This window comes from Lepisosteus platostomus, chromosome 24 (assembly GCF_059453375.1).
Source record: "Lepisosteus platostomus isolate fLepPlt1 chromosome 24, fLepPlt1.hap1, whole genome shotgun sequence".
Lineage (NCBI taxonomy): Eukaryota > Metazoa > Chordata > Actinopteri > Semionotiformes > Lepisosteidae > Lepisosteus > Lepisosteus platostomus.
Genome location: NC_142634.1, coordinates 12464634 through 12482710, shown reverse-complemented (window position 1 = coordinate 12482710; position 18077 = coordinate 12464634). Strand labels below are relative to the sequence as shown.

The following is an 18077-nucleotide window of genomic DNA, read 5'->3' as shown; positions in this document are numbered from 1 at the left end:
GCAAGTGTATATTAATTTAATAACAAACCCTGCTGCATTAAGCATTAATTTTTTGCTGTGACTTCTAAGCTCATTTATTACATTTAAATTTCTAATGTAACCTTGCTGTGTTTCAGATGGTTTTGAAAAATCGTATGTATTCTGAATCACCACAAGACATTATGTTGTTATACGAGAGATCTATCAATATTCCTTTCTTTAATCAATATTATAACTTACAGACCATTGACTTTCTCATGTTATTGCCTCCCTAAGTGCTTGGATGAGTAGGGAGAACTGCTCTGACTTTGACAAAATGCTCAAGGAGGAATGCAAATACTAGTGCTCCACTTTCATCGGCTCTGCAAGTTATAAAACGCATTGTCATATCGGTCCCTTACTGTGTCATAAATGTCTTGTGCGATCTTACATCACATTAATCAAGCACATTAAGTAGTGTACCTGGCTAACAATTACTTCCCAAAAATGTGGAACAAGATCTGTAACATCTGCAGATCTGGCCTGAAAAATTTATTTTATCCAGTGAATGATGGAACTAAAAGCTTTTAAGAATGATCAGATAATAACTGGAGAAATGTTGGCACAATGTCACAATAAACATAGACTGTGACAGATAGAAACCATTATCTGTACTATAGACTGTTATAAATTAGTCAAAGACCAGAAATAAAAATGTCTCTATTCATTGGATATTTCTTTCTTGTCCTTATAGCAGCCAACTTCAAGCACTATCTAACATATAATACTCCATAACAAGACAAATCACAAGGATTTATCTGATGCCATGGCTTGAAGAAATGTAATTTGTTTCTTGTTTGATGACTAAATCTAACCATAGCTATAAAATAATAAACATCTAATGGTTAAAACATCTTGACAATAAGCACAGAGACTCCAGTCTGTCAAATACTCATATTTGCAAACATTTTCCTTCCCTAGAAAAGATTCTGGCTTTTTTTTAGTAATCCTGCTTGCTCTGCTGATATTTTAGCATGTTTGTGAACAGCTACATTATGCTCAATTTCAGTGAGATTGGAAAGACAGTGTGGATTCTTTTTTACTAATGAGTTTCAAAGCAGCTGAAGAGACATTCTGTTGCTAAAGTGTATTTTGATGGAAGGCAGAGGGACCTTATGCTAAATTAAATGGCAGTGCATGTAACAATCATTTTAAATTAAGCGAAAAAGAAATTTTATACATAATGTCGAACCCCTAGGGCCGTTACATACAAACAATGGAATTTAAACTCTAGGGTTATAGTAAAAGATGGGTTATAGGATTTTATCTGGGGAGGGACTAAAGCACTAGAAACTAGAAACATTCAAGTAAATGTTATGTGATTGGAATAAAATTGCTTTATTCTGTAGCAGGAAGTACAGATTAAAGGAAACTGAAGGAAGTACTAGTTAAAGATTAGCAAACTTTCTAAGTGCCATGGACATTATCACTAGGTTTATGGTACTTTATGCTGTCATCACAAAACAAATATCAGAGAAAGTCATTGGCCATCTTAGTTCACATCTATAAAGTTCTTTATATGGCAAGATCAATAAAACACAGCTGTTTACTGACACATAATATAACAGAAAACCGAGGTATACTGAAATCCGTACAGTTACACACACACAGTATGGAAATTTTTTTTTACGGAGATGAACTTTTAAAATCAGTTTTATAAACAAACAAAAACAAAACCCCTGAATGCTGACTGTACCAAAAGGAGGCCGTCCATCCAATACACTTAATTCCAAATCAAACTGGTTTTTTTATTTAGTTTTATGAGCAACCTTTCACTCATCACATTACATATAGCGAATGACAAGCCTGAATATAAAAGGATATTGAGTGTGCAATTCCTGACTCACATGAGGAATGGTCTTACAACAAGCAACTAAGCTGTTTCTCAACAGGGTGCGAAGATTAACTTCATACAAGGCAAGCCAGTATGAAAAAGGGGTTTGCAATGCAAAGAATTACTATACAACATGTCAGAAATAAAATCATTCCCAATATCACTTCCCAAGGAGGAATAACACCCAAGATCTAAGTGCAGTAGGGAATGTTTATTGAGTGCTGTGGTATAGTGGGATTATGCTACATACACTCTTGGCTGAGGACCAGCTCCCTGGTCACAGGATGTGGAGGCTGATACCACCATGCAGACTGAGGAGTTAGCCAACAGTTAGCTGCCGTGGTGGAGATGAGGAGGAGGAATTTATAGGACAAATATGAAAAGAGAGCTTTACTCTGGTTATTTATATCTTCCCCAAAATGACGTCAGGAATGATTACGGTGTTAGGACGTTGTGAAAGTGACTTAGTTGCTGTGATCCCTCTTAAACTTTTAAGAACTCCATTTATTTAAGGAGAACTGCAACAATATTTTTATATTTCGGGGTTATAAAGAGTCAGTATCGAGGATCGCTTTTTAAACCACAATAAAAATAAATTGTACACAGTAACTTGTAAAACTTCAAATTTATATGATAAAATAGACACAATTTCCAGATATACGCACCGGCACTTTGTCTGCATTTCTGCGATTCAGAACAAGGCAACAAAACTGCCGATAAGGTGAAGCGGGCCTATTACACTGTAAACAAGCCAGGCTTGTGACATCTCTTTTAATCCAATAGAAATATTGCTCTCAACTTCAAGACAGTTTTGCCAACAAATACTTATTACTTGTTAACTCTACATGCAGAGTTAAGTATTAAAGTATAAAGTATTAAAACATCTCTGCAGTGAAAAGTCTGCTGCACAACCCACACCTGTTTGCTTGTACAACACATTATTTTAGCTATTTATTTTTTACAGTGAGCAGAAAGTGCCACTTCAGATAGCAGTTCTCGCAAACTCTTGCCCATGCCAAGACTAGTCAACAATAGTGACCACACAAGAGCTTTCACAAAGTTCACAACTTTGTGCTTAAATTCATCATTTCACATTTTTCTATACTGTCAATGAATTTATTTTATTACCAATTTGTTATAACCGGTCTGAGAAACCGGGATTACAGTTTCCCTATAATCTATAATGGAGCACCCAGACGCTAAAAAGGACAAATATAGAAAAGGTTACTTACTGTAATTCCTGTCAAGTGACGATCCAAAAAACTCATATGTGAAACCAATAATCCAAGACTAACGCTCATATCATAATTTCTTTAGGTCTTCAGACCTTTGCAGTAATGTCCTAATTGAAGTTTGAGTTAAATGAGATGCTTTAAAAGAGGAGTTATTAACCTAATTAAAAATATTTTAATAAAAAACATCTTACCCTCAGTGAAAATTACAAATCTGAAGTCTGCTTCCATATGGATTTAACATATCCTCATTGCATTCAAGATTATTCATACTGTTCAAAATTAAACTTTAATCTAAAAATAAAAAAATACCAAACTCAATTTTACTTAATACCAATTTCTTCACCAGTGACAGGAAGTCCTATTAATGCACCATGAAAAAAATCTGTATTTATTTTTATAAATACAAATATTGTGTTTTATTAGAAAATGAAAGTCAGTCCATCAGATACTTCAAAAACCCCTGTTGCCACTATCACTTGCTCATTACACAGTATACTGCTCGTTACACAACCTCTCAACTGAAACTAGAAGCCGTAAGATGTATAGCATTCAACTGAAGATCTGCAGTAATGCACAAAGTCTTAATTACTTTCTTTTGCTATCATATTTTTACAGTTCATTAACTCCCTAAGAGTAAAGCAAAACTAATCTTAAAGAGATGTCATTACAAACATCAAAACACAATCTGTTTTGGGCAGCCGTCCTATAATCTCCTGTGTAGTTTTCAATTTCAAACTTGTTGTAAAATGAAAAAAAAAAAACATTCAGATCCCGAAAATTCAAACAGAAAAACAACATCAATAGTGGATATCTCATTTTCATTAACAGATGTCTTCATTCTCCTCAAGAGACATAAACACCTCAAAGCTACAATATATGATAATCGCATCTACTGTAGTTAAAGCTGAGATGGTAATATTTACTTTCTCAGTAGAACGCTGTTACGATTAAATCGTGATTGTCATTTTCATGTTTGTAGAGCTTATCTGTTTTTAAAAAAAACTTCCTTTTTCAGGAATGCCCCCCCCCAATCAAATAGGTACTGTACTTTCATTTAGTTGATTTCCATAGGGACTACAATATCCAAGGGCTCAATGCTCGTGAATGACTGGGGCACTTGGTGAGAAATGTTTGCCGTAACCTGCTTGGTTAATGGATAATTAAGCAGGGGACGAAGCTGCTCGAACCCCATTAGGAGTCATGCAAGGCGGAGGATGAGCGAAGGTGGGATGCTTGAGATGAATGAATGCGAATGGAGGCTTTTGAGTCCAGTTTATGTAGCTGGTTTAGTGGTGATGGAGGATGGAGACTAAGCGCAGCTGGATGTGATTGCTTTGTCATTGTTACCTCTCCCAAACTTTAGTAACTTCCATTTATTAAAGAAGAGCTTACAGGAGATCGCATGACGAGGTACATAACTATTACCATTGTGACACAGTGGAAATCTTCTGAGCTGAGACTCCACTAGTCTTCTCTAGAGAGCCTCAGAAGACTGGGAATGCGGCTCGACTCTCACCTCTTCGACAGGTGTGTGGGATGCGATAACATCATTGCTAGCAGCTGTTGCCATTCAGAGGAGCAGAAATTAGATTCCCGCAGGGATGTCTCCCTGTTCGTGTCAGAGCCTCCCTGACAGTGAACCAGCTAAGGCGCTATCCTTCCTTAGAGAAGAAAACTTCCTAACCGAGCCTTCAAGCCTGCCCTTAAAAGAAATCTTTTATCAAAGCAGCCCAATGCCGATAGTCTCTCTTTCCACCGGAGATATCGAAAGATATACTGGTGATAGATGCAGCAAGAATAAAAACCCACTTGATCACACCAGATTTCACCATTGAATCTCAGTTTGATTCTACTGTAGGTGCACAGTTGCCTCTTCCTGGAAGGAGTTGATGACAGTGAAACACTCTCCAACCTTCTCTGACATTCTCCGCATATGTTTTTATTTTTGTCAAAATTGAAAAATGTAACTTGGACCACACTCGCTTCCCATGTGCACAGTCTTAGAGCACAGCCTGTGTCTTGTGTGTGTACATACAACACGTCTCTTTGGTTGCCCTGGATTACACTAATGTATTCACAATTAATTTTTCTCATACATTACTTTTCCATGCTTCTTCTGCATAGCCTTTCATGTCTGAAAGCTTACCACTGTGCTGCAACTCACCAGCAGAGAAACACTTGTCTAGCATCTAATTTCACTGCATATATAAATAATATTTGCACTTAAAAACAGCACATAGATTGCTAACAAAACTCTTACTAGAGTCAATCAAGACAGGGTAATATGCATTGACTGGAAAATTGTTAATGGAGAACTTACACATAAAATTGATGACAAAATTAAACTACTTCTAGACCAATAAGTCTAATTGAAATGATAATTAGAACTAAACTAAGGGATCATCAGCAAACAATAGGGTTTTAGAGGGATTTAAAGAAGGCACATCTTGCTTAACTAACTCGTTAGAATTTATTGAACTGAAGTGAAAGTAGTAAGGGATACAAAGATGCATATCTATGCATCCATTTTTTATCACTTTAGGCAATTTACACAAAGGGGTTTGGGAGTCTGGAACAAGATAGCCAGCCTGTGTTGTCAAAACTGATACCCTGGTATCCTTCACAAAAAGTCTGGATGACATCCTCAAATCAATTAGCTACAAGAAATCCAACAACCTTAATGGGCTGAATGACCTCCTATCATTGTAACCTTTTTTATGTTCTTGAGATAAAACGTATTTAAAAATTAATTGACTCCGAGTAGCTTCTGCAATGTGGCATGGTGTGGTTTCAAGAAAGTGTGTTCACTGAAAAAACTGGGAGGAGATCAGTGTTGTTCAACATAGCTTAACAGGGCTTCACAGCTGAATTTATATTTTATGCACTTTAAGCATTTTTCAAAGAGAAGAGAAGACGGAGTGATTTATTCATTATTGGCAGTTCAAGTGCCTTTGGAGAAGCAGTTCTGACAGCTTCCCTTGATAAATAATGTGTTCAGGCTAATGCAGCCAGGAATCTCTCAGAGTGGAACAGGACTATTATCTTCAACAAATTATCATGGCCATATTGTTTGAACTGACACTTTTGCTGCCTCAGAATCAAGTAAAAATACATCAGTTTACTGGGATTCTTTTTACAGCAAGATGTACAGTAGGACTGTTATCACACACATAAGCATTTTCTGACACATAAACATCATTCCCCCTTGTTCATTCTCTTTAAAGGTATGATTATACTAGAATTGGCATATTTTTGTTCTTTGTTTGTGTAAATCCCTAAACTATACTGTATACCTCTGAGACAACCTCCATTGAATAAGGGACTGCAAAGTGTTTAAGAACATAACATAAGTTCCAAGTGAGTTTGGTAGGTAGTTGTTAACTGATCCACTCATTTCTTAAAAGAAACCAGGGTATTGGCTTCAACAACACATCTACTGTAGGTAACTCTCCCCACACTCTGAGGTTTATTGCTTTGACATCTGCACCCTGCTGCAGCCATGAACGACAGTAGAAGAGCACTGTCTCAATCTGTCATTTCAACACATTTGCAAATATTCTGAGCATTTACATCTGTTTGTATATATACAGTATGTGGATATATTTATAAAGCAAAAAAGGAATATTAGATTATGTTCTGGGTAACATTGTAAATGATCACACTTTAGTTTAACTCTCTGTTATAATGATCTATTAATAAATTATTAACGATCTATTCACAAAATTCTAAACCTCCATTCACCTATTTTCTAACAAGTTCATCCAATTCCGAATCACAGGAGAGCTGGAACCTATCCCGGCGAGCAACAGGTGCAAGGAAGGGTACACCCCAGCAGATAGTACTGTTGTAACAAACAAATAAGTTCTGGACCCTGAGATGAAGCTAAACTCCATTTCCATTATTAATGCCAGGAACAGGTGTAATAAATAAACCTTTTAAAACCAAACCAAACATTTTAACCCAAAGTTAAAAGTCATACGATTTATTCCTGTTACACGTCAATTAATGGTATTTTTTTTCAGCAATACTATGTCCCTTAACTAGACAGCATTCTGTGGCATGCTCTACTCTCTTTCTCAATGATAGCTTAGCAGTTTCCGCAGGCTCACCTACTGGACAGAGAAAAATAACCAATAGGTGTTCTTCAGCCTTAGCTGTATTAGTCCAGGTTCAGTGAAAAACACAAAACGTAGCCGAATCCTCATGATTTTGGAACTAGAAGAAACTTGATACTCCGGTGACTTCGATCAGGACTCCTTTCCTTGTTTCATATGACCGCAGGCACCGGCCTTCATCCGTGGCGCTAAATTCCTTTTTCTCTACGAGTCCGCCCTGGCTGAGAATCACTCTGCTTCCCCGCCCAAAGGTCCCGGGTGGCATATGAAACGTTTCGCCCTCGGGTCGCGTTTTCAATTTCCAGTCCTTGGAAGTGGAATGCTTGTGCGCTTCTGTCACGGAAATATGTCTGCCATCAAATGTTCTTTGGCACTCCATTACAGAATCTCATCATCTTCTAAACTGGACTGATTTGAAGACAGAAGCAGCTTTTCAGCACGCACTTAGAATCACGGTGTAAGAAGGGACGCAGAAAGGAGAGTCCTGTATTAGCCTACCATTTGATGATCATATGATATGCAGGAAAGCAGGATACTGTATAATAATAATAATAATATTTCTTTATTAGCCCTATACAATTTCTTGGATTAGGAATTCGTCTTTTCACATACCCCAGCTTTTCTCCAAGGAGACACAGACACAGACACAGACAGGGAGAGAAGCTTGTGGTCAGAGCGCAGGGTCTGCCATTGTATGGCGCCCCTGGAGCAGTTGGGGTTTTGCTCAGGGGTCCAACGGAGTAGGATTCCTCTGCCGGTCGCGGGATTTGAACCGGCAACCTTCCAGTCACAGACGCAGATCCTTAGCCACAGAACCACCGCTCCGCCCTTTTTTTTTTTTTTTTGTATGTATGTAGGGTAGAAAGGAACATCTAGAGTACAATGAGTGGTAACTGAAGGTAACCTGACTAACGGCACTCACATTCTTTCAAATGTACTGTACAATTATTGCAGGATAATACTGTATGTGCTTAGAGTTCATACATAAAATTGATGGATAACTTTTTAATCAAACTTGAAATTACGGCCTCTGAACCATTCTGCTGTGTTTGGTAATATCTCTACCATATTTTAAAACTGACAAAAGATGTGTTTTCATTAAAACAAATGTTTTGTTCATTAAAAATGATAAAAGATGTTGTGGGAAACATCAGAACATTCACAACCATGAGACAAAATGGTTAAAAAGGGAATTTGATGATTTTTCAAATTGTCTTTCAACAACACAATTAAAAACAGGAACACTTGTGTTACCATTCATTAACTTCAATATAAATAAGTTCAATCTTGGTGTAGCTAAAATTTGTCCTGTCAGGGGTAATCTAACCTGCTTTAAGGGTTTGTTACAGCTTATCAGAATTTATGTACAATTCTTGTATTTTCTCTTTTTCTCATATTTAAAGAAATTGTATATGTTAAGCCAAAGGAGAAGTCAATTACAATTAACCGCCAACAGAAATCATTGTAACTGATCACTGTTTCCAGATTCTCCAACTCCCTGGCAAGAGAATCACCGAGTAAGAAAGAAATAAGTAGAACTTATGGGTCACATGACAGGAAGATTTAAATGGAAAAGGCTTTTTAATGGTAGTTATTATAAGATTAGAAGGGGAAATAAACATATGTTTAGTGAGGATACAAGTACAATATGGCCCCAAAAGAGCACTCAGCAGGATGAATTTGAAATGTGCCATCTGCACTGTCAGATGAGATTTAGCAAATGCATAAAGAGTGGTGGGTTGAGAGAACTGGACAAAAAGAAAAGTTGTTGTTTTATTGAGCAGAGTAGACATCTATCCATTATCAGAAACCCAACATCTGAAGCCTTTCAAACTGGATAAGATGCCAGTCGACTGCAGGTCATGCACACAGACATCTACAGGCAAAATTTAAAGCAGCCAATTAACCTAGGCACAAGTCTTTGGAAGACAAGAAGATCACTAGGAAAAAAAAACACACGAGCATGGGGTGAGCGTGTAAACTCCACTGAGGCCTCAGTGCTAAACACTGAGCTGCTCCTAGACACAAGTGTCACGCCCTCTGCAGCCAGAGGGCGCTCCTTCTCTGTCCTGTCCCTAGTTTCCGGTCTGCTGTCCTTCCGGTCCCTCTCTTTCCCTTGGGCTATATATTTGCGGGTCTTGCTCTCTGTCCTGGCTCAGCATTGACGTTCGGATGTCCTGAGACCCGCCTAGCACCAGGGCGCCCCACGTCCGCTCCCTGAGGGCATAGGTTTCTATACGGCATTCCTGAATTCTTTGCACTAATGAGCCTGGGCCTTTTTCCCGTCTCGCCGCTACGCATATGGGTCTTTTTCCGCTCTCCTACTCCCCACGGTTAGTCCCTTTGGACGTCCGTGACAACAAGTTTGTAACGCTTTAATATTACTGTTATTCTTGCTACAATGTGGGGTGGCAGCATTGCTTTGAGTAATCCCTATGTTGAATTGGCATCCTATCCGGGAGGAGAGTCAAACTAGAATGGTTTTTTCTAGAACCCAAAACCATAATATCTTATCTTACTATCACTTAGACGCAGCATCTTAGCCATCTGAACAATAAAAAAGAATCAAGCACGTGGAAAACAATAAAACATTTTTGAAGGCTGAACTCCCCTAGTATCAATCATGCTGCAGGGCACCTTCCTTCAACTGTCCTGTGGAAGAGATCCTGCAGAATCTCTTCTTTCAGACCCAGAATGTCAGATAGGGAGTTACAGTACAGTATTTTACTTGCGGTACCACGTGGTATTATGAGGTACTATGTGAGAATTTACGGTAACTCGCGGTAGGCTGCATCAAGCGCACCGCAAAATAATGCGGTATCGCCCGCTTGTTTTGAATGGTTGCATCTGTATATTTGCAGGAATGCACCAGGTTTTATATTTTGAGAATGTGCATAAATTAAGTTCAGATGTACCAGTGCTGCATGTCAAAAAACAGAATACAGCACTGATAAACACATCACAAGGTGGCAGGCACCCTACCTTCAGCACATCATCATCTGAGGACCTGCAGTCAGCGAAGTCAGACACGTCTGTCGCTGAGCTGTCTTCTTCCACGGCCACAACTCTGACTGGAACCATCACCTTCTTCCCCGTTAGCACTGCTGTGTTCAGGATCTCAGTGTCCTGTGGAGGATGACAGGGCCAGACACGCCTCAGCACACATAAGATGATCCTCACTTCAGTTGTCTTTCTGTCACATGTCCAAAACTCTTTGTGCAAAACTGTGGATATGCTTTGTTCTCGATCTGTTCTCCAAAGCCCATTTCTTTGTCACTACCGTTAATGATATACTAAGTGCTCCATGCACACCATTCCATTCCTCTGTTCTCTAGATCTGAACACGTTTCAATCAAAGCGCTACCAAGACACTCATTATTTGAAACATTTGTTCACGAAGGAATATGTTCCTTTTATTGCTATATATGAAAGATATGCTAAAAAAATCTCTCAGCTCATAGCTTCTACTGATCAGTAGTACAAAAGATACACATAGAAAAGTAATATAATCTTGGAATACTTTCGACATTAGCCTTTTAACCCTTAAATATAGGCGGCTCTTATATTTTGTAATATCTGACAATGGCAATTATGCTGTATTAACTCATTGCAGAGGCATATTATTACTGCTAGAAAGGCAGTTGCTACAAGCACTAAGTCCTCCTGGAAGGTTTAAGAGTTTTTTAAGGATAATCTCCCATTTCATTTTGCCACTCAGAGAAAAAACATTTATAGGCAAGTCAAGTGATATTTTCCTTTTACTTCCAAAAACACGACATGATTTGTTTTTTTTATAATTCTTATTTAATCTTCAATTAAGGGAGCTGATGCATATATACTTTTATTTTCTCTGTGTTATTTGTTATTGATTTGGAAGAGGCTAGAAGGCAACAGTTTATTTTATAATATTATAAAGCAGATCTGTCCCCAATACAGTTCTGCCTGCAAAGGTCACTATCGCAAAGTTACCTTCAGGGCAGTTTTGCCTTGGATACGGTTTCAATTCCAAACTTGTGGCATTTACAAAAATTCTCTTATATAATTCATTGGGCATCACTGTTTAAAAAGAATGTGTTCTCTTTTAAGCCCTTTTTGGCTGTGCCATTTAAACCACTTTTCCCTTAATGGGGACACTGCTGTTGAATGTCTGGGAATGATGGTCATTATGCACAAACCTTGATTGAATTCCGTTTGTTATGTGTATTTGACCTGATTGCCCCAGCAAACCCAGCTACATAAAGTGGTACCAATATTTACAGTACATGCAAAAAATAGGTAACTTATGATAAGCTAATGGATGTTAGCTGCTTTAGATAAAATTCTCAGTGAAATAAATAAATAAATGAAAAATACTATTCCATTATCTGAAAATCATTTATTCCTGCTAAAGATGTATTGATGGTATTTTATCCCACAAGAGGAGATCACAAGGAGGGCCTACTCCCTGGACAGACTACAGCCCACTGCAGGGCATAGGGCACATTAATAAATGACATGCTAACCAAACATGTTAGCATGGAAGGAAACAGGAGAACCTTGATAAAAAAAAAACACAAACTCGGGGAGAACATGCAAACTTTACACAGAAGGTGTCCCAGTCCAGAATCAAACCCAAGACCCCAAGGCAATCAGACAGCAGGGCTAACTCACTAATAATAAGTTGCCCCCCACGAATAATAAAAATAAAACACCTGGATCTACTTTAAGAGCTTATTATTTTTGCCTCCAGTCATCTCTGGGGCCATAAGCAAGCCATAAACAAGCTGAAAGGCAACAGCAAAAATGCACTGCATAAGTGCCAACTTAGGACATGTCCATTTATTGGTTTGATCATAAAAACATGTGAACGATGTAGTGTATTGCACAAATCCCTGAGAGCACAAATTAAAATAACTGAAAAGGAGTTGTGTAAGTGAGTTCTTTTAATAACTGATCTATTTTTTTTTCCCTTACAACTGCTTCGGGGCTGAGAACATGTAAATATCAGCAATCACTAAATCAATTAGGTTCAATGTCTGTTGCACCAGCTACAGTGGATTGGAACGAGCCCTTTGGGATGCCAGCTGAGGAAGTTTGGATTACAAAGATGGTTAGAAACAGTACAGCAACATCAACAGAATCATTTAATTAGCTTAATTTCCAACTGGGGTAAGCTAATCGCTTAATCAATTAACTGGGTATGTTATATTTAAAAAAAAATATTTCAAGTAGAACTGCCCTAAGGCATCAAGAAAACCCTAATTAAATGTGACTGGATTGTTTCTTATATTACCTTACAGCACTTACAATGCTTCAGTGCACGAAGGACTTGATTCATTAGGATCCCCCAGTTTGTGGAAGTGGGTTCAAGATCAAATAAAACTAAAATCAACACGGATGTCAGCAGCAGCAGTGGAATTGCCCAGTGCTTATGTGAAGCACTGACCACCTCATTGTTCTGAAGTTTATCATGTTTAAAAGGGACACATGAACAAGCTCTTTGGCCCTATTCCATGTGTTATTAATAATAATAATACTAATAATAATACTAATAATAATAATAATAATAATAATAATAATTATAATAATATAATGCTTTTTTATTTTCATTGTCTCTGTGAGGGGAAGCTGCAATGCACTGTCACAGTGTAAAAGGTTATTTTGTTATGACCTCAGTAACGACTCTGAGTAAAGTCTCAAAACACTTCTCCTTTCTGCAACGTGCATGCTGCCCCCAAACAATATATTTAAAATAAAGATAAACTTTGCAAAGATTTTACCCGGTTGAAGCACCAACAAGTTTAACTTGTACCAGAAAACACATATTACCAGTGTTTTTGCAGCTGACATTTACCAGACCAGATTTACCAGAAATTATTCTGTTCTTGTCAATTTGCCTGCATTTTCTCACACAATAACATATGGCCCTTCTTTAGTAAGGACAAATCATAAAATAAGAAGATATGAATGATAAAAGTGTGATCAGATCCCAACTCAGTTGTAGGTAGTCCACATCTAAACTTTCTATTCAAAGTTATGTGTGTACACAAGCAAAATTGTGTATCACATTTTTAATTCTTATAAATAATAAATGTATTTTCTCATGAGCCTGTCACAGGTAAACAACAGACACAGGTAAACAACATAACCCACACCTGAAGAAGGCTCCACATCCAAAACATCGTGTTTTCTTTTTTCTCTTATCAACATGGAATAAACCTATTACTTGTTCCTTTGCAGCCTACGCATGCTAATGCAGCTACTCACCTGAACTACTATAGACCCTCTATGCCCTTATGAAAAAAAAAACAAGATAGCCTATACAGAAATACATGAGCATATAGTCAACAATGAAAAAGCACTTTGCTATAATTTAAAGATAACATACTGTAATACCATGATGTTACAAATATATAACAGTATGATGCAGTACCCTAAAACTATTCTGAAATATATTTGACTAAAGCAGCTTGGGTGTTTAAACAGATTCTAAAGCTTTTTAATCAACTTTTGTGTACTATTTCTTTTCATTAAATATAAATAATTAGAAAAAAAAGTCAAAATGCACGCTGGAGAGATATTTTTTAGATATTAAAACTAGGTATAAACTGTTTCAGGATTGGATCAGCTGCACAGTCATGTAGCTGCTTTAAATTCAAAATACAAAAGGATTTAATCTATGCTAACATCCCTTAAGGCTTGTTAAGAATTTACTGTTTATCAAAATAACTGCCAGCTGAAACTGTTTTTGTCCCTAAGAAGTCACAGAATGTTCCACATATTTTTTCCAAAATGGGATTTCATGAAGTACCTTTAAAAGCTGCATCTCCATGCCAGGATCCAAATATGTGGAAAAAATGTCAATTAACTGCATTACTGATCTAAGCAGCAATTTGGAATTTAAGAAGTAATACAATGGCTGTCGGGAGCTGTTTTTCCTTGTGCAGTATGACATAAAATGCAAATTCAAAGTAAATCGAATGTGTACAGATTTAATCTTCATTTACCATTTGCCATATATAAATCAGGCAGTAGTGCCATTTATTGGCAGCATTAGGGAGAGGAAACACGAATCAATGTCTTCTTGTCCACACAAGCCTCCCGCAAAGGCTTAAACACTGACCCATAACTGGCAGTCCTTTTACATTACAGAGTAGTTGTAGTAATTGTGTATAGAAATACAAACGCTTCTTGATGAAAAATCAAAAATTAAAAAAGGCCCTGTTGCCATTCATGAACTCTTTTGTTATTGTTATTGTTCCTACATAACTTTTTCTAACCCAAGAGTAAAAGACCTATTCCTGTCTGACCTTTTTCGAGCACAAAGTAATAAGCTGGAAGCATTTCTGGCAGACCTTCATGCTGTGTCATTGCCTGGCAGGAATTGATTGATAAAATCGTTTGAATATCTTTATCCCTGGTTATTGTGATGCAAATGTGGAACAATCAATTTGTTGGCAGAGCAAAATAAATATCTAATTGATGTTCCTCTGCTCAAAGCAGCTTTCGAACACATTCTCTCAGGTCCTCTCGGAAGAACTTCGAAATGAAAGTCTTTCATTTGCACAATGGGATAATCTAAGATCCTGGACAGAAAAAAAGATGGATTTCGAAAAACTGAGAGCTAATGCAGATCCAATCCAAGCCAGCTATTCCAAAGTCAAGTGTGGTCCAATGAGTTTATTGTCATGGCACCTAGAAGCTGAGCCAGTGAAAATGACACATTGATTTTGAGGGGGAATGGAGGGCAATGAGGCAGAGGAAACTGCACTGGTATCGATGAGAATTAGCCAGGAGACAGTTTTAATTACACTTCGCCCATTAGATACCTGATAATTGGAGTCTTTCAATATAACAAATGGAGACAAAGAAACTGCTCCGACCTGCCAGCATATCCAAAACTGAGGAAGGCCCGTATTCTTCTTTCATTAATGTGAGACATTATAACCATGTACATCAAAATGTCTGGAAAACATTAAAAATTTATTTGATGTCTCCATAAAAGCTACTTAATTGAATGGCCATTTGCCAAGCATTTGTTAAACTGTCTTTTGATATTTGCTGCACAGCATACATTTTCAGTAGTGAGCAGGAAGCACCTCTTCCTGGTTCCCTGCATAGTGTCACTGCCTGAATGGTTATCACAAAACTCAATTTATTTAAATAAAGAGTTTGGTGTCACAGCAGTTTAACATTCAATCTTAATTTGACAGGTAGAGCAGGATCTTTCTTCGTCTGGGTTTGATGAGATTGTAGTCACACCGAGAGCCGATCAGTGAAGTGTGGTCAGGGATTGAAAGGGTGGGATTTTGGTAGTGGTTTGCTGCAATTTAATATAAACTAATCAAGGAATTTTATTGCTGATTTCATAACTGACTGAGCAGAGATTAAATCACAACACAGCTGCCAGGGCTCCTGACTGGCCCATCCAGCATACGCGCTCATTACAACTGCAGGTTCAGCTCTGTGACCCAGATGTTCCCAGCTGGAGCCTAGATCATGCCACCAGGAGACTGGAACAATTATTCTCCAAGCAGAGGTGCACAGCAGGGTAGGGGTGGGATTATATTATAGAAAATGTAATATTTTATATTATTTATAGAAAATGGTGCGAGTGCCCTGAAGCCTAGTCAGTGTAGAAATTCCCCTGCAGCAGAAGAGGTGTAGTGCAGCAGAGCTTACCAGTGTCGGGGGCAGTGGTTCCCAGTTCTGTTAATAGTGATCCACACACTTGCTGGTTTTCATTCCATCCCTCCTCAAATTAGATAATTGAAGCCTTAATTAATCTAATCTTCATTTGAATATTTGTACGCAGTTTTCGATCACAAGTTAGGAATTTTATTTTACTGACACAATACAATGATTAAAGCACCAACAAGCTTAAGAGCAGGGAAAAAAACAAACAGTCCAAACGAATCTTGTTCTAATGAAGTCAATGAAGGATTCGATTGTGGAACTGAGGGCTAGGCTGGAACAAAGACCAACAACTGGTCTGTGGATTGGCAGGACCAGGACTGGGAACCATTGGTCTAGGGACTGGCTCTGTGTGTCACCTGATCCCACAAACGACGGTGGCACTCGAAGGTTTACTGTGACATCAGAGAGAGATGCACGAGAGTATCTGAGGTATGTTAAAAGACGAAAGAGTCTGAAGAGTGAGCAGGTTAAAGAAGCATGTCTGCCCTTCCCCATTCTTCCCACAAGGGAACACAAATCCTTCAAGATCAGATGTAAATAAACTGTTTTTTTAAAGAAAAATAGGCTTTTCCAAATTGGGGGGAGGGGGGGTGTAATGGAAAATAAATCAAAAAAGATTCCAGTATCTAACTGACAATTCAGACTGCTTCTATGAAAGTTTCTTTTACAGCATATATTTTTCATATCTTAAAGTACTGGATGTGACAGCAGTCTGTTATTGAACAACAAAACCGTATGGTAATTACAAAGAAAGCTTTCCTCCAAGTCTACTGAAATGTTTTCAAACCTCTGTAAACACAGCATATCAAATTTCTATAACACTGTGGCTCTAGAGTGCAATAAATTTAATGATTATGCAAAATCAGTGGCGAAAGAAATTAACATTTTGATGTAGAAAAGTAGCTCTTTAGATAATGAGCAAATTACTTTTTTTTTCCGAGATTGATTAGCAAATGCAATGGTTATGCAAATTCTCTAATGTATATGAATGGCTTATCATTTTCAGAGCTGATTGGAAATGCCTCAAGGCTTACAAGCAAATCACCATGCTAACACGGGAATTAATCTTCAAGAGATCTGAAAGGAATATAAATACACAAAAAGGTCTCCAAATTGCCCTCTGCACTGTTGCTTCCAAAACAGTCTTTATGATCAAGGTCATTCAGGATGAAGGCATGTGTTGTCAGTTGTGAAGTTATTGTCTTTTGCATATCGGAAAGAATGCATACTGTATGCACTCATCCAAAGCACTCGAAGAATTACAGTATGTACAGTAAGTATATGTAGTATAACAGGGCTAGTTTAGATGAAGTGAACACTTAAGATAAACCACATTTTAATTATTTTTCCCTGCAAATGCTACAATTGATGCATCATCTTATTAGCTAACAAAACGGGATTTTCAATACAGACCCTGTTTCCCATTAATGGTAGATCTGTTCTCATAACAAACTGGAATATTTACTGTATAACCTCATTTAATGCCTATAGGGATAAAGTCGGTGCTGTCCTGGGATAATGCAGTGATGGTGTCAGGGGTTGGAGCTAAAAAAACAAAATGTTATTGTTAAGTGGTTTTGTTATAGAAACTATGACAAAAGCCAAAAACCGTCAAAAAGCAGAACCAATTCTGGATATTTGTCTGTGTCAAATGAAAGCAAACTTAGAATTTTAAAAAAATTGTCCTGTATTGGATAATGATAATTAAATCAAGGGAAGTAAATGTACATCATAAACACCTTGAGAACAATTACTGCTGTTTTTTAAGTAAAAAAGTTGAAAGACATCACAGACTATCATGTCCATGACTGTCTATAGATATGCAAAGGAACAAGTAATAGGTTTATTCCATGCTGAAAAAAAGAAGAAAGAAAACACAACGTTTCGGCCATGGAGCCTTCTTCAGGTGTCTGAAGGTGTCTGAAGAACACCTGAAGAAGGCCCCACGGCCGAAATGTTGTGTTTTCTTTCTTTCAGCATGGAATAAACCTATTACTTGTTCCTTTGCAGCCTACGCATGCTGACTCAGCTACCCACCATTTCTATGGATATGACATTTAATAAACTTGGAGTTCACCTACAGTAGAGTAGTTACAGTACAATGAAGGAAGGTAGTAATCCCTTCATTTAAAAATATAATCTCCACAGTAGGAATTGGTAAATTAACCTGGAGACAAAAATTGCTGATTTTATCTACAA

At 37.6% G+C, this 18077-nt stretch overlaps 1 protein-coding gene across 1 annotated transcript in view; it reads right to left on the bottom strand.

The window, feature by feature from the left end:
• LOC148641684 (transmembrane protein 132D-like) overlaps positions 1-18077 on the bottom strand; it is a 71290-nt gene that overhangs the window by 7814 nt on the left and 45399 nt on the right. The window contains exon 5 of the mRNA XM_088618154.1: positions 10185-10328. Within this exon, the coding sequence (XP_088474280.1) occupies positions 10185-10328 (144 nt within the window). The remainder of the gene's footprint in view (positions 1-10184; positions 10329-18077) is intronic.